Source organism: Electrophorus electricus, chromosome 26 (assembly GCF_013358815.1).
Source record: "Electrophorus electricus isolate fEleEle1 chromosome 26, fEleEle1.pri, whole genome shotgun sequence".
Taxonomy (NCBI): domain Eukaryota; kingdom Metazoa; phylum Chordata; class Actinopteri; order Gymnotiformes; family Gymnotidae; genus Electrophorus; species Electrophorus electricus.
Window position 1 is genome coordinate 6230759 of NC_049560.1, and position 23307 is coordinate 6254065.

The window sequence follows — 23307 nt, forward strand, 5'->3', positions numbered from 1 at the left end:
GACACTTTTATCCAAAGCAACTTTTGGGTTAATTGAGGGTTAAGGGTCTTGCAACAGTGGCAACTTGGCAGTGGTGGGGCCTGAAATGGCAACCTGCTGTTAACCCCTGGCTATCTGCCTCATCTGCCCTATCAGGCTCTTAAACAGAATGTGAAGCAGTTAGCCCTTCCCAGTATCAGTCAACTGTAGCACTTTATTACTATTATTATCAATATATTGCAGCACACCACTACTTCAACACTTCCACTTAATTTACACTGGGTCACTTAATTTACAGTATATAGTTTGTTACCCTCAGATTATCCTTGTCTAATATATTCAATAACAGGAAGTTCCTCATAAGGACCCTTCTGAAGTCATATTGTTTATTTTGCCTACATGCTGTGGTATATTGTACATTTTGTTTATATTTAGTATATTATTATGTCGTCATTAGTTATGTGCATCAGTGTCAGTGCTGCTGTTGAGTGATTACCAATGCCTCACCACAAGCATTTCAGTGCAGATGTCCTGTATGTTTATGTAAATAAACATACAAATTTGACCCAACTTTACAGTTTGCTGCCATGATTGATTTTCCTGACATTACTGAAATCCTTGACTAGGTATCCAGCCTGGCTAAGGGCGTTAGCATGAATAAATCCATTTTGGTTCCATGCTGAGAGTGGAGCAGGGGGGGGGTGGGGGTGGAGCTGACCCTGTGTGGCCCAGGATAGTGGCATGGTGCAGGGGTCCTCTGCCCTGGCTGTCTTGCTGGTTTACGCTGGCTGAATTTTGGAGTAGGAACTCACAGGTAACCAGAGAGCCCTGAAACATACACAGGTCACTGAAACACACACAACTAATATCACACCATTGTCACTTATTTGATTTTTTGTTCCATTTCTTCTGTATACATTATTGTTGTAGGTCTTCAAACGTGCCTTTTTAAAATGTAGTAGTGCTGTTTTTTTGTTTAGGGGCATCTTGTTTATTTCTGGTTCTGTTTAGCAAACCTCAGGAACATTTTTTTATATACACTGGGCACCTAAGAAATTCTTGAAGCTTTTGCATATTTCTGCCATGTCGCCCACTCTCAGCCCCGTGGGACACACACCCAGCCGCCAGGCCCCACTCACTCCTTGCACGGCCATTATGAGCGGCGTCCTCTTCTCCTCCTCCGTGTTAATCCAGTTGACCTGTGCGCCATGGGCCAGGGCCTCGGCCATGTTGGGCAGGCTGCGGGTGAAGGCTGCCCAGTAGAGCTGCAGGCCGGGGCAGTAGTGCTTTGGTTCTGAGAACATCACCTGCTCCTTGCTGCCACTCGCTGGCTGGTGTTCTGCTGCCTCTGCAACACCCCAGAGGCGCATGTCACACACACTCACAGGAAAAAAGTGACGGGCCAAGAACTACAACAGAGCTTGTTTTTCAACTGCTTACGTATGAACACAAACTGAAAAATATTTTTGGTTACGTCACAGGTTCATTCTAAGGCGCGAGTTTCCCCAACGCCTCAGGAATGCCTGCACAGTCTACTGTTTTTGCTGTCGCAACAGCCCACTACTTGACTGATTTCTTGGTTTAGCTGGGAGAGAGCAATAATGTAGACTCCCCAAGGACTTGGCTGGCGAACAATTCTCCAAGTTTCTTTAAAGCATTAGAAAACAGAAAATAAAAAGGAAGTAGGTAAGGAGTGCCCTATGGAAACAAGAAATATAACTTATTTGTAGGAAATTGTTTTTGAATGGGAAATGATGCAACACTGTTTTTTTCTAGATACAGGCTGACCTGTGTTGTTCAGGCTGTGGGGAGAGGAGTCGGGGGGGGGGGAAGTGGGCTGACCTGTGTCATTCAGGCTGTTGGTGGATGAGCTGCTCACCAGGACCTCTCTGCTCCCTTCAGCACTGTTTAGGATTCCACTGTCTGCACTCTTTTCTGTGAAACATATCAAGACAAGATCACCTTACTGAATGGTACACACACACACACACACACACACACACACACACTTCTGACCTTGACCGAGTGTGAAAATAATTACAAATGACTGATAACGGATGTTTTGGGGCAAATCAAAACTACAGATGACATCGATTTGATACCACATCAAAACTTTGATATTGGGAGAAAAATATGAAGTAAACTGATCTGATGCATCACAATCTGGCCTGAAAACAGCACAGCAGTGCTTTGCAGCAGCATACCACAGGTTAAGTGACAACATCCAGATTAGTGTGAGAACAGTGGACTCGCACATGTGATGACTTGCACTGCTATATTTGATAACCTTTTCCCCCTCACATTGGATTATCTACCTTCTAGTGTGAGCATTTGAACATAGTGTGAGACAAACCAGCATTTTCTATACTGATCACTGCCATGGATCCATGACCAACAGTGACTAGATTAATACATTCATTAAAAAAAAAAAAAAAAAAAAAAATCCAGTTTGGCCATGAAGTAGTTGTTGTTCAGGGACAGGGAAATGAGGAAGAGCAGTAGAAACCTAACAGAAACTTAGGCATTGCCAAAGAAGTGAGAAGAATAGCCAAAGTATATATAACAAAAATCATTAGTATATTCAAACAGTGTTTAAAAAAAAACAGTTACTGAGGTTGCTGTTAGAATGCTGAGTTTTAAAATGGACTAGAAAATTTGAATAAGGAGTTGGAGAATACGGCAACTTGAGCAAACATTGTCCATAGATTTTTTTGGGGGCTATAAGAATAACCATCTTGTAAGTGTTATCAGATTACATTTCTATAAAAATATTTAATTAATAAATAAATTAAAAAAAAAAAAAATACAAGATTGGTATTGATATCAGACGACATTGAAATGCAAGATATCGATATTGGATCGGAACAGAAAATTTGGCATCATGCCATTTCCGATTAAACCCAATGAGAAAACACCACTCAAGAAAAGATGCATATGACACCCCCAAAAATGAACCAACTAACCAATCCCCAAAAAGTAGAAGAAAAAAAATGTGAAAGCAAAATCATTGTTTTAGGAGCAGGAACAGGTCAAAAGTTCAGTTGGTAGCAGGAAAAGGGGAGGGTCAGCAGGGTTGAGTTCATGCTCCTGCATGCTGAGAGCATCCGGGACACAAGGCTGTACTTACGACTGCGCAGCCTGCCAGAAGTGTCAAAGTAGGAGAAGAGAGAGTCAAGCTCGTCAGCACAGAAGAGAGACTCGTGCCAGGCCTCCTCAAGACCACTTGCAGCTGCGCAGATGCCAGGGTTTGGAAAGCAAAGAGCAGAGAGTCGGGATTGGGTAGGGGGTTAGTCAGGGCCCACACGGGAGGCCAGAGAGCAGAGCAAAAAAAGGCAGACAATCCGAGAGAAAGCAAAAATGTCCGAAAGAAGCAAAAGCCAGCGTAAGATTAGAGCTCATCACGGCAGGAAGAGAATCTGGAGAAGACTGCCATCTAGCAGACAAAGCAGCCAAATCAGTCAAACCATGCAGATCCATGCAGCTGAGGCAGCACCCACCTGAGGTGCCGGAGGCCGGACGGGCTTTGGGTGTGGGTGGTGGTGCTCGGGGTGGCTGGGGCTCTGAGGAGAAGCTGAGGCGTTTTCCCTGTTTGCACAAGGTCACCACCTTCAGCTTCAGCTCTTCGTCCGAGGGCCTTCTGATGAAGCGCCGGTCCACATACTTGGCTCGAATGTAAGCCTCCACCTCCTGCCTGGAGTCCAGAGGGAGGGAGAGGCCATCTCACACAGACACCAAACCTTGTTTAGCTCCTGGCTGTATGAGCATGAATGGTTGATGCATTGGGGTAGGGATGCGTGTACCTGGAGCATCTGGCTGTGGCGTCCATGTGCGTTTGTTCATTTGTGCGTGTGTGTGTACGTACCTGGGGTCTCCTGGCTGTGGTTTCCTGGCCCCTAGCTCCTCTCTCCGAGCCTCATAGATCTGGTTTATGACTCCATTTCCCAGCTCACACATCAACTGCGCACACACAAAACCCACAAAATCCAAATAACCAAACCTCTACCACCCCAAATAAATACAAATGACAACATCCAAACAGATCTAACTAGGATTCTTCTCTGAATCTTCTTGTCTGCACTCACCTTAAGAAGTTCAGGTTCCCATGTGTCCAGCGTCAGTGATCTCACCTTGGAGAAGTGAACTCCCAGGCTCCTGAGCAGAGATGCACACAGCACATTTAGAACCCTCCTAAGGCTACAGCTGTGTCACCATCACAAAGGTTTGGCCAAGGTTAAACAACTCGAATGGGTTATAACAGCACAGGTCTTACAGCGCGCACACACACACACACACACACACACACACACACACACACACACACACACACAACTAGCAGAGGACATTTTTAAAAATAATTTTTCAATGTCAAACATGCATATTAACATGGACAACACGGGCAATATAACAAATCTCTGAAGCTGAGGCTTGATTTTACACATCAGAAAATGCCTCCTTTATTTCACCCTAATGAGAAGTGCACGGTCATGAAACCGCTGCTTTTGGGCTCATGTACCTATGGATGCCTGAGCACTGGATGCACAGCGTGATGCCCAGGTTGATGCTGGCCCATTTCGGCTCCAGCTGGTCACAATCACAGCAGGTGGAGTTACCCGCAATAGCCATGACCTTCTGCAAGGCACCCTCTCCCTTCAGGCTCTTCTCTCTGGGCTCTGAATCCAGACTGCTCGTGGATGGCGATGACTTCCTGTCCAGTTTCTGTCAAAGACATTAAAATCTTAAGACTAGTAGAGCATTGAAAACCTCTTTAAAATGTCATCATTAACAATCCATCAGTAAGATAAGCTCTTTGTTGTGGTATGGACATATGTACAGGTACGTACATGAAAAGAAAAACAAGCACAGAACAAAAAGCTAAACTTTCTCTCATTCATCTCTAGTGGAAGTGACATGGAATGAACTGAAGTCACCTCCGAGTCATCCGATCTGTCTCTGAAGGCTGTGGCAATACTATTCTGCACAGCTCTGATCCAGGCCTGCCTCAGCTTCTCAGAATCTGCCTGCATCATACAGCTCCTGCACACCCATCCACACACACACACACACACCCATCCACACACCCATATCCACACACACACACACACACACCCACACCCATATCCACACACACACACACACACACACACCCACACCCATCCACACACACCCACACACACCCACACCCATCCACACCCATCCACACACACCCACACCCATCCACACCCATCCACACCCACACACACCCACACCCACACACCCACCCACCCACACACCCACCCACACCCACCCACCCACCCATCCCCACACACACACACACCCACCCACCCACCCATCCACACCCACCCACCCACCCACCCATCCACACCCACCCACCCACCCATCCACACACACACACACACCCACCCATCCACACCCACCCACCCACCCATCCACACACACACCCACCCATCCACACACACACACACCCACCCATCCACACACACACACACCCACCCATCCACACACACACACACCCACCCATCCACACACACACACACCCACCCATCCACACACACACACACCCACCCACACACACCCACCCATCCACCCACACACACACACCCACCCATCCACACACCCACACCCACCCACCCACACACACCCATCCACACACACACCCACACACACCCATCCACACACACACCCACACACACCCATCCACACACACACACACCCATCCACACACACACACACCCATCCACACACACACACACCCATCCACACACACACACACCCATCCACACACACACACACCCATCCACACACACACACCCCCATCCACACACACACACCCCCATCCACACACACACACACCCATCCACACACACACACACCCATCCACACACACACACACACCCATCCACCCATCCACACACACACACACACACCCACCCATCCACACACACACACACACCCACCCACCCATCCACACACACACACCCACCCATCCACACACACACACACCCACCCATCCACACACACACACACACCCACCCATCCACACACCCACACACCCATCCACACACCCACACACCCACCCACACACCCATCCACACACACACACACACACCCACACACCCATCCACACACCCACACACCCACACACCCATCCACACACACACACACACACACACACACACACACACACACACCCATCCACACACACACACACACACACACACACACACACACCCATCCACACACACACACAGATGTACACAGGCCATAATGGTTAGCACAGGCCACTTCCAGAACATAATGCATACTGTAACAGACACACTCAGCTGTTTTGGAGTTACTCACTTTGTAGGGGAAACCACCTCAAAGCAGAAGCGTCTCTCAATGTCCTCACAGTGTTTGACTGTGCACAGACGGAGGTCCTCGACCACCACTGTGGGGTTATCCTGTGGAAGAAAGATCTCTCCAGTCAGAACCACCTCCCAAAGCAGACAGTGCTGTATTACATATATTATCCTAGCTCAAATGGAATTCCCCTCGAGTCACAGGTTCTGTTAAAAGCTGGTCAGGAGCCACTCTACATGAATATTTCATTTTAGATTGGAAAAACCATGGGACTAACCTTAAACTTTTTCTGGTACACTAGCTGATTGTTCTGAATGGAAAACCAACGCCTGCGAAGATAAGCACACACAGGTCAGGACCAAGACATGGAAGCAACCTTATATTACTGAAACAAGGATCCAGGATCGTATGGTGGTTTAACTGCCTGAACCCAATTAAATTGGTACATCACTATACATAAACATAAATTCTGTGCTCTAAATGTGATGAATCACTGCTTGAAAGAGAAAACCACATCAGCCCCGCTGCATGAGTATTGCACATATGAAAAGATCCAGCTGCTCCCCCCAAAAGCAGCCATGGAGTAGTGAGAGGGGGGGTAATGAGGAGAACTACCTCACCTCACCTCTAAGGAGGTAGGACAAACCACAAGCTGCAGCTGCCTCTAATTAAACCACCATTTCATTTGGATTCATCCTTGCCACAGCCAAAGTGGTTTATCCTTTACTGCTTATTAACAAAGGGGGAAAGAAGCAGAACGTAAAAGCAGTCTAAAAGAACCATGTGCTTGGGTAAAAGTCCTGCTACAGCACATATGCAAACTGCCCAAGAGCAGTGAACAGGCATTATCATGTTAATGAGGCGGGCCAGACAAAGTACATCTATGGTAGATTAAAATTTATGCAACAAATAACTTCTCTGCAGATTGTTCTGTCAGTAACACTCTTCAGTAACGCTTTTCAAGAATGTTTGTTAGGAATGCTGTTCTGACCTGTTCCATGTTTTAAAGGCATTGCTGGCCCTCTTGAACAGGTAGCCCTCCATGACAATCCCACTGTCAGCATCCACATTGTACTCCAGTTTGGTGTCGTCATTCGAATAGTCCTGAGAGCACAGGAGAGCACACGCTTGATAGGTGGACCAAAACACACACCAATGTCTGCATAAAAGGAGCACTCGGGGAAGGAGGTCTACGCTCATGATGAGAACTGTAGCAAAAAACAATGAGTGTTCAATACAGAAAGATGGCATTTGGAATCCATGATGGTGGACAGGGCCATAGCCAGTGTGGAACATAGTACTGTTCTTGACAAATGCTCTTATGACTTAATCAGTACACCTGCATGGTGGCCTGTTCCTTTATTGGTATGACATAAATTATGTGGAATCAAACACTATTGGAACACTATTGCGATTTTCCATAATATTCAGATACATAAATGACTACAGATGGCACAATATGGGTTTTTCTGGTACCAATCCAATATAGATATCTTGCATTTGAACGTCACCTGATTTTTTTCCTGATCTGATATTTTTTCCATTAAAAACCACTATGGACCTGTAGTTTAGTTTGAGGAAATTGCTTTGTGTGTATTATTTACGCTTATTTATGCTACAGATACATGGATATGACAGACATATAAAATGTTTATATATATATATATATATATATATATAAAAAAAACCTCTGTGAGATGATATTTACTGCCTTGGTCATCACTTGCTTGGTTCTCTACTGTACTCACACACACACGCTCTTCAGTACAGCTGCATCACTCACTCTTGAAATTTACACTACAGTTGTCTGGATTTTTTTTCTCATTACAGAATGGAACTGTAATTTCACATCAACTTAGTAATAACCTTATAACCATTCTTTTGAATCTCAGTGTTAAATCCCTGTTCTTCCAGCTACACACCAGGCACTAAGTGAGCAGACAGAGAGAGACTACCAATGTGATAAGGTTATCCTTTTTAGCCAGAAAAGTATATATCTATGGACAGTTTATTATCCTGCTTCTTATTCAAAATATTAAGTCTACCTTAAAACTCAGCAGGCTGATGGAAAACACCGTTTTTTTCCTCTCCAGTTTTTTCATATAGTTTGAATATCCTAAAGCCATATAAAGTGTTCTTTATTAGTCTGGTTATCATTTTTCCTCCTGTGTCAGGACTGCTGCTCCTTCCCCTTCCCCCGACGCTGAACTTCCTCTACTCCACCATCAAACTGGAAATGTCAGCGTTTGGTGTTTTTGAAGAACGGACTAATAAACAAATCACCATTGGTCACATACATAGCATTGAACAGTGCCAAAATATTCTCACTAGAAGACAGGTATACTGTTCTCCACACTGGGGTATTGAAATGATAGCAATGAAAATCAAATGAGTGAGAGTGCATATATATTTATATTTTACATTTACGGCATTTAGCCGACGCTCTTATCCAGAGCGACTTACAAAAGTGCTTTGTCATTTACTCATAGAATATATCCTAGTACAGTAGGTTAGAATTAAACATACCAATGAACTAGAATACTGTAGAATACAGGGATGAATGCTGATACCTAGAAGTGCAAAATACATAAGGTCTATCTTAAACAATGATAAGTGCTATAAACAATAAGTATTTATTTGAACATAATAGTTTCTAATTAATTCAATTTAATGTTAATGGGGAGAAAATGCTACAGTTAAACTCTACAGCGGTGTATAAACTGTGCTTTACATCACCCCTACTTCCCGTATACGTTATTTGAGCTCAGGCAGAAGTGTCCTTCTCACCGTTTCTCCTGGTAACACGACCACCGTCATTAGATCCTCTGCTTTTGTTCGGTGGTGTTTGTTTTGTTTTGTTTTTTTTCCTTTTTCTGTTGACTAGACGTTTCACATTCCTGATCACCATGCAGGATACCAGATAGAGGAGACATGGCTGAAGGGGTACAGTCCAGCCCTCTGCTGGAAGTCCTATTGGTTATCCTGCAGCAAGTGACCGTACAGCTCACGTGAGCAGTGTTTACATGCTACAGAAAGCAGACACAATGCTGGCAGTAAAACAATGTGCTCGTCTACTTGGGCCTCAAAGCCAGAATTGAATTTTAGAAGGTAGTGGCAATAAGACCTGAACTACATAGCAATGTTCAGCAACTCCAAAGCCATCTAAACTAGCTACTGTTAGTTTAGAGCACCTACACTGCACGAGAATGGCTGGCCGACAGGAAACGTGTCTGGACGGTAGGATCAGAAATATCTCCAAACACTCTCCAATCAACAGGAAAGTTCCAAAAGTTCTATATCCCAGACAGGAACATTTTTTTATTCATTTAAGATCCCTTACAGCTGCTTCTGAATAGCTTGCTGCTTATGTGAAACTCTGTCTCTTAGTGCAAGTGTCGACACAGCGTTGCTGCTTAAACAAGCCAAGAGGCACATGGTCAGTGTCTGTCTCCAGTTTAAATAAATAAAGACAACTACCCAAGAAGTCCTAAAAAGTACCAGTGCAACTGCTTCAGAGAGAGGAGGGCTGAGTGCTGGTCCCCGTGTTTAGAATATGCCCTTTCGCACAGAGTGGAGGATGGAACAGCCCTTGCAATTACGTATAGCTAGGTTGAGTTTCACCCACTCACCTGGCTTTTCCATCATGACGCATGGCAGTTTTGGAGGACAGGTTATTTTTGGAGTGACAGAATGCTGGTTGGGGGCATGTCCAAAATACAGGGCAAGAGTACAGGGGCCGAGTCACTCGCCCACATCGTAGAGACATGCGTCCCCTGGAATAAAGGCATTCTGTGTTTCACACTATCTACAAAAGTTTACAGAGACAAGTAAGACAAACATTCAAAACCCTCTTTTACTATAACTAGAGCACTTGTGGGAGGATGTTTAATTTAGCCAATAGCCCCTCAATGACATCCAGATCAAACACCTAACTTAACACAAGGCTCATATGATTCAGTTGTGGCAAAACAATGGAAAACATTTGAAAATAGATGTCTGATTCAGCCACATAAGCAGAAGAGTCAGGGATTCATGACACGAGACTAAGGAACTAAACCATTTCACTGCGAGTTATACTGTGTATGACTATGTATGTGACAAATAAACCAAACTTGAACTAGGCGACATACAGACAACCAATGAGGGCTATATTCACAAGTGGACCTCCAAGCACAAACACATCTGATGTCAAGAGTTAGGAAAGGTGTCACACTCTGTCACCTCCTGCAAATCACAACAGGAAAATGAAAAAGCCTTCAGCCCAAGACAGATGCCACATGCCCTTCCAAAATGTTGCCCCAAACACACACACACTAAATGAACCTAGGCATCTTGCAAAAATAAACAAAGACAAAGGATGCAAATCATTTACTACCTAGATACGAGTTACTCACACATGCTTACACTTACCAGATACCACACATAGTGGAACCGGCTGAAGATCTTCATGCCTGATAGATGAAGGGCTTTCTGCGTGTCAGCAGTGACACTACATATAACCTCCAAGCATCACAGTAACAGTCCTTACTATGACCCACTCTCCTGCTCTTGAGTGTGTGTACCAGTGGAAGCAGTGTACGTGTGAGTACCCATCAGGGCAGACCCCACCTACTGCACAAAGGTCACCTGCATCCGTGCACACAGTGAGCATCTGCACTAGCTGTAGCTAGCAGGCTAGGGTAACGGCCATCACGAGGACCAGTTCTGGTGCATTAAACATTTACAGTGTGTATGCATGACAAGCATGGGCTCTGAAACTCAGCTGTCTGGAGTCGTCTGCCCTTAATCTGACCAACCAGGAGAGGTTGGACTGGATGCTGTGCCTCTGTGCGTGCAGTCTCAGAGCACTTCAGCCAGTCAGCACTACAACTATTACTCAGCACATTTTAATAATTCACAAACTCTCAGAATTCAGGCAAAGAAAAGAATAAAAAACTGCACAGGTAACAACATATCTAAAAGGCTGTCATGCCATGCAAATACACAATTGTGCTTGTCCAAAACTGTAGTTAATTCTTGTGAGTGAGTCAGGAAAATGTATCCTGATTCACTCCAGCATCACTGGAAAGCCGGAGTAACCATACACCATGCATGACGGGGCATAGCAGTCAACATCAGCATGTCTGCAGTCATGACCTCAGAGCAACCATTAAACAAATGACTGATCCGCCATGCTTGATGCCTCAGTCACCTCCAGTCATGCAGCAAAGCAAACCCACAACCATCCAGGACAGCAGGCCTTCAGCACACCAAAACTACGAACTAAGAGCACAAAGACGGGAAGGAGAAAGACTCACCTGCAGGGAATCCTTTGGAGGAGCAAAGAGAGAGAAGGAAAGTGAGCACGTCTGAAATGCTGATACAAAACAGTAGGAGAGGGGAGGAGATGGACAGAGAGAGAGAGAGAGAGAGAGAGAGAGAGAGAGAGAGGGTGAAAGAAAACAAAAATAGCACACTGCCAAATGGTGGAGCATGAGAGGGGGGAGTGTTTAGGGAAGGAAGAAGAAAGAAGTGTCACTCCGAACTGTAGGACTTAAAGACAGAGCTGAGCTTGGGCTAGACGGGCAGAACCACACGTGCCAAGTTTTAATGTTAACTGGGTTAACTGCTAGGAGAATAGTGCTAGAACAGTAACGTGTGGGTGAAACGCAGCAGTTAAACACAGACAAGTGCTGAAACCCAAGCACGCACGGAGACACACAGATTCTCTACTTGGCCCTCACCAACATAATAGCTCCTATAGTACATGCAGGCCAAAGCAACTTCCTGTGAGGCATGGAATTTTATCAGCTGTGCAAAAGAGCACCAGGAGAGACCACTGAAACACTCTCTCACACAGACACACACACTGCTGGAGCAACTACTGAGCCATTCACTGAGAGATACACACAAAAACACATATACCCTGCTTGCTTGTAATGAAGGCAGGATGGGGTCAGTTCACTGAACTTGTTGGCTATTATCAGAGCTTGTGCACGGTTTCCAACCCATCTGAATAATCCATGACAGTGAGTGCATGGCTCACCTACAGGCGACTCTCCCACCATAACAGAGCATCTTAGCCTCTCTCTCTCCTCCCTCCATGTGTTTATGAAGAGAGATTTCATAAACGCACACTGAGAAGGATAATATTGTGTATATCGGCATTAACTTTAAAACAACTAGATTTTTATGGACACTCAAAACAAAGTTGGCTAGTTTTCAGATACAATTACAATGGGATTAATAAACAAGCAATCTGATTTTAAGGGAGTGACAGGAGGTCAAAGGCTGTCCTACCCAGAATACTGCTGAGCACGGTGTTAAGCCTCAATAAGAGGAACTCTACTGAGTGGAAAGCTGGGCTTATCCAGGGCTTCACCTGCCAAATGGCAGGTCTCTCTAACTCTTGGCACTGCCTCGCTGAGGAGCTCACAGCCCAACAGAGTAGACCTGTATAGAGATAGACGAGCGCGGGAGTGCACGTGTATGGAAGTCCGAGAGTAGCACGGAGACTGTCGGGGAAAGATGGGGAGCTCACATACTGGAAGGCAGGTATGCAATAACAATCACAGCCAGAGAGAGAGAGAGAGGGGATATCTGAGGGCTGCTCTTTTGATTCAATGGAGGAATTTTTTTAATATTTACTGTGGTCGCTGCAATAAAATAATTGTTGCTGACATGGGTGTGAGTGCTTATGTGCATGTGCAGATTACAGACTGTAACGTCTGTGTATATAGTCCATATGCCAGACATCAGCTGAGTTGAGTCATGAGGCTGAGCTGGCTGTAAGACTCAAGGACAGAGCCAAGGTAGTAGTAAGACTGCCAGGCCAATATTACCTTTCCACATCACTATACAGCAAACCCAGCAAAGGCTGTGAGCATGTAGATAGGGATCCAAATGATGAAGCATGGAAGAGAGGCTTCTTACCTTTTTACGAATAGTAGAGTGCTTTACTTCCATATCCCATTTTTCCTTTGCTGCATCCACCACCAACTGGTCTAGCTGGAATACAAAAATCTCAGATGAGAACTGTCTGATCGAGTATTTTTCGTGTGTGTGTGTGTGTGTGTGTGTGTGTGTGTGTGTAAGAAATGACGACCACTTATATACTGAAGTGACCGTTGACCTTTTGAGGTCACAATTAAGCAGAACACAATTAAGCAGTACTGGCAGCAGACAAACTTATCAAAGACCAAAGAAGCATTTCATCTACTTCACCTCCTTGCTACAGTTTCTAAAAGACCACTTTAAAAGCCCCACTTTAGAAAAAGCCAGGAATATCTGCCCTGGACCTAAAAACTTGGCTCCATTCATATGATTAATAACATCTAGCAGTGGTCATAGTTTAAGCCATGCCTCACTCAAAAGTACAGTCACTGACAACGGTCTGCAAGAAAGAGAGATTACACTAAGAGTAGGTCCTCCGTGATTTCAAAGCTATACCTCCTCTAGGACCAGAACTTAAGTGGAACCTCAGTACTGCATGGTACATGGATTTAATTTAACCCTTTGCACAATATCAGCTTTCATTTACTTGTTTTTACTGAAAAGGGAGGAAAAGCCTCTTGAGCAGACTCCTAACAGCACACACCAGACCAGCGCTACAACAGCAGTAGAAAGGGGAGCTCTGCAGAAGAGCAGTGCTTTGCTGTGCTTCAACGGGAAGATGTCGATAAGATCATGTTACGGGAAATGTTCTTCCCTTCTCCACATAGCGCACCAAATTCCCACCGCAGTACATATGTGGGGGGTTGCTTAGCTTCACCGTCTGAGTGAACCTTAATCACCAGTAACACCAGAGACATGTCCCCCACACCCTCCAAACCCCAGCCAATTGATAACCATCAACGGCCACAGCTTTTTCTGCAGGTCGGCCCTCATTGACAAAAAGATAAGAAAAGGCTTGGCTACGAGTTCCTGCTGTCCCACTGAACAACCCAGAGCAGGGTTTCCCACCCTTGTCCTCAGGGAGTGCCAGACAATCTACAACTTTGTCCCAGTTCCCAACATGCCTGAGCTGCAGAGTGGAGAACAGTGGAGAGGTGGAGCAGATGCACCAGAAACAGAACAAGGGCCATGATGTTACTGCTGTTACAACTTTATACAAAAAATATCATAACTGCGATTTCATGTGAACATTAAAACTCTGCCGAATCTGGTCCTTAAGGTGTTCAGATTACATGTACAAAAATGTAACCCATTAAGTAAGCGCAATATATCAAAAATAATGCAAGAAAAACTATTCTAGTAAAGGACAGAATCCTTAAGAAAAAACAACCCAACTCCCATCAACCCTTTCTTTAACCCCAGCAGTGGTTGATCAGTGGCTGAGCAGTGCAGGTTGGACAGGCTGGTTGAATTGACTTGCTGACAGCTCCTCCACACCTGCCTGCAAAATCGCTCCACCTTCTTCAGCTTCATGATGGCAGAGGCGCACGCATGCACAGAACTTCTCCGCAGGCTTCCCCACCCTGCTGACTGTCGCCTCGCCTGTGCGGCACACGCAGCCCTCTGCTCATGCCAGCTCCAACCCGCATACACTGGGTCTCGGAGTCCAACTCCCAGAGCAGGAATACCCTGCTACCCCCGCCAGCCCTCCAGTTCCCTTTTCCAAGCAGCAATTGCAGCACGATCCACCACACCCACTCAATGTAAACAAGGAAATGAGGAGAAAGCTCTGTTTGTGTGTGCGTGTGTGTATATATACGAAAAACTGCACAAATGAAGTAATAAAACATTTATAATAAACCAATTAACCAAACTTGTTAAATTCTAATTAATATGATTTTACCAACATTTCTTTGCATTAAATATTAAAGAACATGACCTTATTGAACAAACTCAAACTACGTATAGTATTTTTTAATTTATTTTTATTTTTTTTTTTACACACTTCAGATATTCACTAAACTAACACACCTGATCCAGCTCATAGAAATTTACACAAGCTTTGTTGTGGGTTACAGCCAAGACTGTCCTCCCTACAATAAACACACTCCTATGGAACAGTAACTGTGTTAAGCAGAGGGGCGGCGTGGTGGCGCCTACCTGCCCACACAAATGCTTCATGAGAGGCTGGAGCTCACTAAACAGGTCGTAGCCCTGGTGAAAGAATGTCAGGTGGGCATACATAAAGGACAGCATCTAGAAGAGGACAGGAGAAGAGAAGAAAAACAGAAGGTTACCAACAGAGGGAGCACTGAACGGGATAGCAACCACTGAAGTGTGTTACATAAAGGAGTGAAGTTTCACTGATCACTTTTATGATTAAAACACTGGAGGTGACAGGGCAGTTGGTGTACTTGCCGATTTGAGAATTTCTGATCGCCTCTTGGACTGAAGAACATTGATCTGGAGAGGAAGGAAATATTTGAAGTATGCACCCATTTTGTTTATTAAACAACTTTCTGTTGCAAAGCTAAAAAGGAGCTGTGAGTTTGAGAAGTGAGAAAGTGGTCAGTTGAACATGATCTCAGCATGTGTGTGTGCACTAACATATGTGGATAATTTTGTACTCAAATTCCCATGTCAATTGGGAAAATCCTGATTAGCTCAAAGCTGAGTCAGGCATTCAGAAGTAATTATGTGCGACGAAAGTACCAAATCTTAAAAGGCAGTAAGATCACTTCAAAACCCTTTCCCCCCACAAACCAATTAACTATTTTCTAAGTTTTCTTTTAAGTTCCCAAACAATAGAAATGTGCTATACTCTTGTTCTAACAGTAGAGGGAGTGCCTGTTTAATTTTAGCATGGCTCTTTTCCACAGCATTTCCCCCCTGGAACTGAGTTTATGAAACACCACCAAAATTACCTTTGGGCACTGGTCCAAATTATGGCAGAACAAGCAATTATATGAGAGGACCATGAGTTACAAATGCTTAGAAAAAAAAAGAAGTGGCATTTTTTTTCCATGTTTGTGTACAGGTGTGTGTGTGTGTGTGTGTGTGTGTGTGTGTGTGTGTGTGTGTGTGTGTGTATGCGTGTGTGTATGCATCTCACTCATATATGCATACAGTTGTTAAAGCACATTAATGCATGCCCATGTTAAATGTATATAAATGTCAATAATACATTCATGACTATATGGATGAATATATTTAGTCACTATACTACATGGCTTGACACGCAGAACAAAATGGCTGAGGTCTAGGTAGTCAGGCAGCAGGGAGACTCCAGCAAGGATGTGTACCTGCACTGTGAGCATTTTTTTGACAATTGTTTAGAAGTGTTCAATCATCCTGAGGGACATGATTAAAAAAAAAACCCTGCATGATATTTTGTCAACAGTAATTCCCCAGGAAACACTACAGAGTGGAGTAAACCACGTTACGGGAACCCCACAAGAGCCCCGTCCCCAACGCTGCCCGTTTGCCCCAGCTGTGGCTGCTACCTGGAGCACGTAGTCCAGTACAATGTGGCGGAAGCACTTGCGTGTGGCGGTGAGGATGCTGGCGGCTTCCTCCACCTCATGCTGCTTGTTGCGCGGGGCTTGCGCATTCCTGCTCAGGGCCGCCTCCTTCTCCTCACTCACCTTATCAAATTGCTTTTTGGTTTCCTTGAACCGCCGCAGGTCCCTGTGGGCCACAACACAACACACCCACGACGCAGCCGCCGACTGTTAGCATAGCCAACGATCGAGACCAAAGAGCAGCAAGTGAAGGTTAGTGACAAAAGGGTAATTGAATACAGCAGATAAGAGGGTTGTGTCAGGGTAGTCTGAAACTTGACCTTTAAATGTGGGAATCATTGACCTTTTATACATCGTTTTATCCAATCTGACATGTAACACTTCACATAGAAAACAAGAACACTGCAGTGCTAACTTCCAATTACTGCAATGTTCATTAAAACAATCAGTAAAGAGTCAGTAAAGTGAGACTAGAGTGTAAAGGTAAAGTAATGGCCTTTCTGCTTACTTACTCCTTCACAAATGTCTGAAGCTGTGATTTTATTGAGCGCTGGGCTTGATCAAACAAGATCTGTGAACAGAGAGAAGTGGGTCAGGGCCTGGGAGCCAGCACTTCTACACGAGAATCAGGCTACTACACTACACGAGAATCGGACATTTACAATGACAACTACTGTAGGTTTATCTCTAGCAGGAATCAGATGTCTAATTGTGGTCAAAGAATTATGTTAGGAATGTGTGGATGGTCAGTGTCAACACAGAGAGAGAGAGAGAGAATTTGTATGTGTGCATGTGCATTATGATGAACCACACAACATTCTTCACTTAAGATCATGTGTCCCACTCAGTGAGAAAAACTATAGGTCAGCTAATTCTGCAGTTCTAAAGACGGAACCACTACTACCACACACACGCGTGCGCACGTCACTCCTGCAGTCACATGTTCAGAACTTCTCTATTCCAATCTCACTATAGCATGAAGTGATGTCCCCCCACCCCCAAGGTCACCAGAAGGGTAAACAAAAATAGGTTTTTTTAATATGTATATGAACTTCATTGTTTTAAAAAACTGATTATAGCAGGCTAGTGTCAAATTGAGGGTATGAGAATCATACATATAGTTGCTCACACAGTGTCAAAATGTATGCACAAACACTGGCTTTCATTCAGGCACTTGCAGACTTTCAAATACACACAGACTCAGAACTTTGGGCTTAATTCTCTTACTGCATGGTAGTTGATCATTTCCTGTAGGCTCTCTGCAAACTTGGTGAGACTGGACTGTGGAGAATTAAGGACAAAACACACGTGTCCATCAAACAGCAATGGAGAAAAAAAAAAACCGATCAAATTTCTCGTGTGAGCTGTTAATCCCATTTCACATTCAAACTAAGTGTCGATTGAGGCTTGTTCCACACGTAAACTGTAAAACACATCCGTCTTAGAAAATCATGCAATTAATTGGTCGGTGCCAATTAATGGTGCCAATTAAAATGCCATTTTGAATTTTTTATTTTTTTTAAAGTTATTTTTTTTATTAGCTGTATACATTTAATTAGTTTATACATTTTATTTAAAATAAGTGTGCAGAATACAGAGTGCAGATCTAATTAAGCAAACAGGGACAGTGCAGATAATGTTAAATGTTCATTTAAAGTTCACCAATTTTGTGTTTCATTTGTTATTAAATTATTGTATAACAATCTATAAATATTGGTATTGATCACTAATCTGTTTAAATGTTTTGTTGATTAATCCACACTTTCACACCACTGAAAATGGTGGTGAAAATGGTCTTTTCCAATCCACGCTGCAAAGAGAGGAAAAAACAAAACAAAAAAAAACAAACAAACAAAAAACAGCTCTGGTGTTCTAGTGTGGATAAGGGAAAATGTAGCTTTTAGAAAATACTATACATGGAAATGGATGTCATGTGAGCTCCACAGTTCCAAAATGCTCTGCCTGTGAGCTACGGGAGCATAAGAAAACAGAAGTCCAGAGCCTATGCATTCGAAGAGCACCATTCTTTACCAGAATTAGGCTACTGCTGGGACAAAGCCACTCACCTCAATGACCTCATCCTTGACTGACTGTTGTGCCAGCTCCCGGATGCCGCTCACAAACTGCCTGTTGGCTGTGTTGTAAGCCTTGCCAGCGTCGATCATGGCGACGCTGAGTTTCACCAGCTGTGGGACACACGGAAACAAGACAGCAAGAAGAACAGGTGAAGTAGTCGAAAGCTCTGGGACTAGGGCTCTAAAACTAGCACGAAATTCCCAGGTAGACAGGCGCCTAAACTTCAGCTTTACCCCAAAACAAAGCGCGCACACACACAGAAGAGAGACATAACACAATTGGACAAAGCAGTACAGAAATGTCTGCAAACAATATCTTTCTAGTGTTTGTAAATGGGACCAAGCATCCAATACAGTGGTCATTTTTTTCTTGGATCTCATTTGATCACAGTTTAAGCCCCAATCAAGGACCTGAAGAGACCAACTTGCAGTTCTGGCCCTGGACTTTCTAAAGCAGTTATTATGGACATGGGTCACTCGGTCAGACAAGCATGACCATTTGTCAGTGACAAAGGAAACCATTTAAAAAGGTTATTTTCATATTTACACCATTGCCTGAATGAATAAGTCAACATTTACAACACTTTAAACAACAATAGGTACAAAATGGACCCAAATATCCTACTATCTGGATATTCACTGGTTGGGTAGGTATATGGGGTTTAATTTTGGCATTCACATATTCCGTTTTGAGGTTTTTGTTTTGTTTGCTTGGCTGAATAGAGGTTTTCAATAAAGGCAAATGGCAACTTGCATTGGTCATTTACAAAATAGCCTACTGCATACTAGACTCAGTATATACTGTATATTCGATACTGGAAAAATTAATTTTGGTCGCATATGGCACACTCGGCCAACGTGAGCTGAACTGACGTGAGTGAGCGGGATGTTGGGCATCTGAGCAGAGATGGTATTCACTTCCACATTTTAACAGTCTAATAAAAATAAAAGTACAACAATGTGCTGACAACGGTTGTGCTAGAAAAATCCTACAACATACTGCTGATTGGGCCCAGAGTGAGTGTGCCATACAGTGGTGTGAAAAAGTGTTTGCCCCCTTCCTGAGAGAGAGCGCGATTATATATATATATATATATATATATATATATATATATATATATATATATATATATATATATATATATATATAAATAAAAATAAATAAGAGAACCAACCACATACAGTGGTGTGTAAAGTGTTTCCTGTCCTGATATCTTTTTTTTTTTGCATGTTTGTCTCACTGAAATGTTTCAGATCAAACAAATTTAAAATATTAGACAGAGATAAGTACACACAAAATGCAATTTGTCAATGAAGGTTGTTATTATTAAGGGGAAAAACACCCCAAACCTACATGGCCCTGTGTGAAAAAGTGATTGACCCTCAAGCCTAATAACTGGTTGGGCCACCCTTAGCAGCAACAACTGCAAATCAAGCATTTGCAATAACTGCCAATGAGTCTTTTACAGTGCTGTGGAGGAATGTGCAGAATTGTTATAATTCAGCCACACTGGAGGGTTTTCAAGCATGAACTGCCTTTTTAAGGTCATGCGATAGCACCTCAATTGGGTTCAGGTCAGGATTGACTAGGCCACTCCAAAGCCTTCATTTTGATTTTCTTAAGCCATTCAGAAGTGGACTTGCTGGTGTGTTTTGGATCATTGTCCTGCTGCAGAACCCAAGTGTGCGTCAGCTTCAGGTCACAAACAGATGGCAAGACATTCTCCTTCAGGATTTTTTGGTAGACAGCAAAATTCATGGTTCCACAGCAACTCCTCAAGGTCCTGAAGCAGCAAAACATCCCCAGACCATCACACTACCATTTTTTTTCTGTTGGTATGATGTTCCTTTTCTGAAATGCTGTGTTACTTTTATGCCACATGCAGTGGGACATACACCTTCCAAAAAGTTAAACTTTTGTCTTGTCAATCCACAGAGTATTTCCCCAAACGTCTTGGGGATCATCAAGATGTTTTCTGGCAAAACTGAGACGAGCCTTTATGTTCTTTTTGCTCAGCAGTGGTTTTCGTCTTGGAACTCTGCCATGCAGGCCATTTTTGTCTAGTGACCTTGACTGAGGCAAGTGAGGCCTGCAGTTTTTTGGATGGTGTTGTGGGGTCTTTTGTGACCTCTTGGATGAGTCGTCACTGTGATCTTGGGGTAATTTTGGTCGGCCGGCCACTCCTGGGAAGGTTCACCACTGTTCCATGTTTTTGCCATTTGTGGATAATGGCTCTTACTGTGGTTCACTGGAGTTCCAAAGCTTCAAAATGGCTTTATAACCTTTTCCAGACTGATGAATCTCAATTACTTCGTATCTCATTTGTTCCTGAATTTCTTTGGATTGCAGCATGTCTAGCTTTTGAGGATCTTTTGGTCTACTTCACTTTGTCAGGCAAGTCCCATTTAAGTGATTTCTTGATTGAGAATAGGTGTGGCAGGTGTGGCTAGAGAAATTGAACTCAGATTTCCAAAGATGTGATAAGATGTGATGAGATGTGGAGGCAATCACTTTTTCCAAACAGGGCCATGTAGGTTTGGATGTTTTCCCCCCTTAATAATAAAAACCTTCATTTAAAAACTGATTTTTGTGTTTTCTTTGTCCAATATTTACATTTGTTTGATGATCTGAAACATTGTAACACTTAAAACATACAAAAAAAATGATATCAGGAAGAGGGCAAAACACTTTCACACCACTGTATGCGACCAAAATGAATTTTTCCAGTATCGAGGACCAGTATCGAATATACAGAATATAAAGGGAAAAAACCGTTGGAGAGCTCAGCTGTTTGCAAACACGTCATTAACCTCTGATAAGACAAAGGCAATGTGTTTGCAAGACTATTTTATTTGTTTAGTTGGAAGACTAAAATAAAATGGTTTGTTTCCTCAAAAGATCATTGCAGTGGTGTCACTAGGGCTTTTTATTGGCAGTAATTATTGGCAGTCTTTAAAAGAAAAATAAACCTTTTTGTCTTTGAATTTCTGTTTGAAAACGTTTTTAGTAACGTTACCTTAGGGGACCAGAGGCGTCAATCAACCCAACCAACCCATATACTTTTAAAAGTATATAACTAAATCACTAGGTTTCACAGCAAAAAGTTCTAACAAACACACACATACACACAGCTAGGTTAGCTAGCTAGCTAAGGCTGCGAGCTGACATTATAACTTATTGAATCACGAATTCAATAACAGTAAAAAGATATAAATGGGTAACTTATCGGTTAGCTAAAAATAAGTTAGCTGCTTTCCTTGACCCCCAATAACCTGAAATGTGTGAAATCTAATGCATTTCGTACAGGTTCTGGTTGAGCCAGGATATCACTATTTAGCGTTCACGTTTCCCATTTTGTGTTAAACTTGCAGAGCGATCGGGAGCAGCTGAGTGTTGCGCAGCGCTCCCTGGGTAACGCAGTTTATACAGGGCCACTATAAGGGCAGGGCTCCAGGACTCGCAGATACTGTAGTGTGACTTTAAAAAAGTTTTAGTAGTGTGCTAAAGCTCACAGTTTTAATAAACCCAAGATGTTGAAATAATAACTCATCTGGGGCTAGCATCAAAACATTCAGGGTTTAAGCCCTGAAGGTCCACCCTTAACAATGCTCTAGTGCCTTAATTTATTTTTCATTTGTCGTTTAAAATACCCTTTACTGTATTTGTAATTGTACCAATTAACTACTAACCAATTAACTAGTAGTAACTACTACTACCAATAGTATTTTGTACTATAATTGTATTATATTGAGTGCTTTGTGATTTCTTGTGAGAAAGGGTATTGTTTGTGCGCTTGTTTCACGAAGCATTGGATTCACTGGAAACATTAAATGTATTTAAAAAAAACCCTATAAAACGTAAATACATTTTAATGGCATACAACAATATAGCAGAATAACAATTCTTAAGCATTAGTGCCATCAATCTCATTCGAGAAAGGAGAAGTGTCTAGTTGAGTCCTTCCAAGTCACACTGAGAACGCCGACCCTTCCGCCAAAGCTCTGATTATTTGAAACTTTTTAACCAAAGCTCTGTATCCCAAAAAATGACATTCGGCACACCCCTAAAAAGTATAGTATTACAAATATGATGCATCTTAAAAAGGGGCATCTTTCAGTAGTCATTTATATTGACAATATTAGGCTGTAGTGCTGTGGGTGGGAGACATGGGGTTCATGAAGTTGCACTGCAGAACTCTAGCCCTCCCTCTCCTCCTTGAGGTCTGGGAGAATATCCTTTCTCAGCATGAGTAGGAAGTGACACCAACAAAACACATGGCGTGAGTCATTCAGACACAGGATACAGGGTGGGACTACAGCCAAAACAATGCCCTGCGCTTTCTCCCCTTCTCTCTCCATAATGCAAACACTCTCCAACTTCTGCTCTCTACATCAATAATCACGTTTACATGTAGCCTGATAATCTGTTAATAATCTGACGTAGTTCAATCGGAATAGAATACATCCATGCATATGCCTCAGTCGGAAAAGACTAGCCCAATTGAGGTAATTCCGAAATG

General features: G+C 43.3%; 1 protein-coding gene across 5 annotated transcripts in view; it reads right to left on the reverse strand.

Annotated features, from left to right (window-relative positions):
- The window catches only part of LOC113585739 (arf-GAP with coiled-coil, ANK repeat and PH domain-containing protein 2-like), a 36238-nt gene that overhangs the window by 5793 nt on the left and 7138 nt on the right, over positions 1–23307 (reverse strand). For 2 of the 5 annotated variants that reach the window (XM_027023426.2, XM_027023425.2), the window contains exons 3-21: positions 18779–18898; positions 17940–17993; positions 17225–17283; positions 16695–16878; positions 15610–15654; positions 15352–15447; positions 13231–13305; positions 11616–11627; positions 7310–7422; positions 6596–6647; positions 6319–6419; positions 4908–5013; positions 4493–4695; positions 4062–4131; positions 3842–3936; positions 3477–3670; positions 1822–1914; positions 1119–1327; positions 698–807 (exon numbers count right to left, since the gene is read on the reverse strand). In XM_027023426.2, the coding sequence (XP_026879227.2) occupies positions 698–807; positions 1119–1327; positions 1822–1914; positions 3477–3670; positions 3842–3936; positions 4062–4131; positions 4493–4695; positions 4908–5013; positions 6319–6419; positions 6596–6647; positions 7310–7422; positions 11616–11627; positions 13231–13305; positions 15352–15447; positions 15610–15654; positions 16695–16878; positions 17225–17283; positions 17940–17993; positions 18779–18898 (1991 nt within the window). The remainder of the gene's footprint in view (positions 1–697; positions 808–1118; positions 1328–1821; positions 1915–3476; positions 3671–3841; positions 3937–4061; positions 4132–4492; positions 4696–4907; positions 5014–6318; positions 6420–6595; positions 6648–7309; positions 7423–11615; positions 11628–13230; positions 13306–15351; positions 15448–15609; positions 15655–16694; positions 16879–17224; positions 17284–17939; positions 17994–18778; positions 18899–23307) is intronic. The other 3 variants (XM_027023429.2, XM_027023427.2, XM_027023428.2) reach the window with 2 other exon arrangements.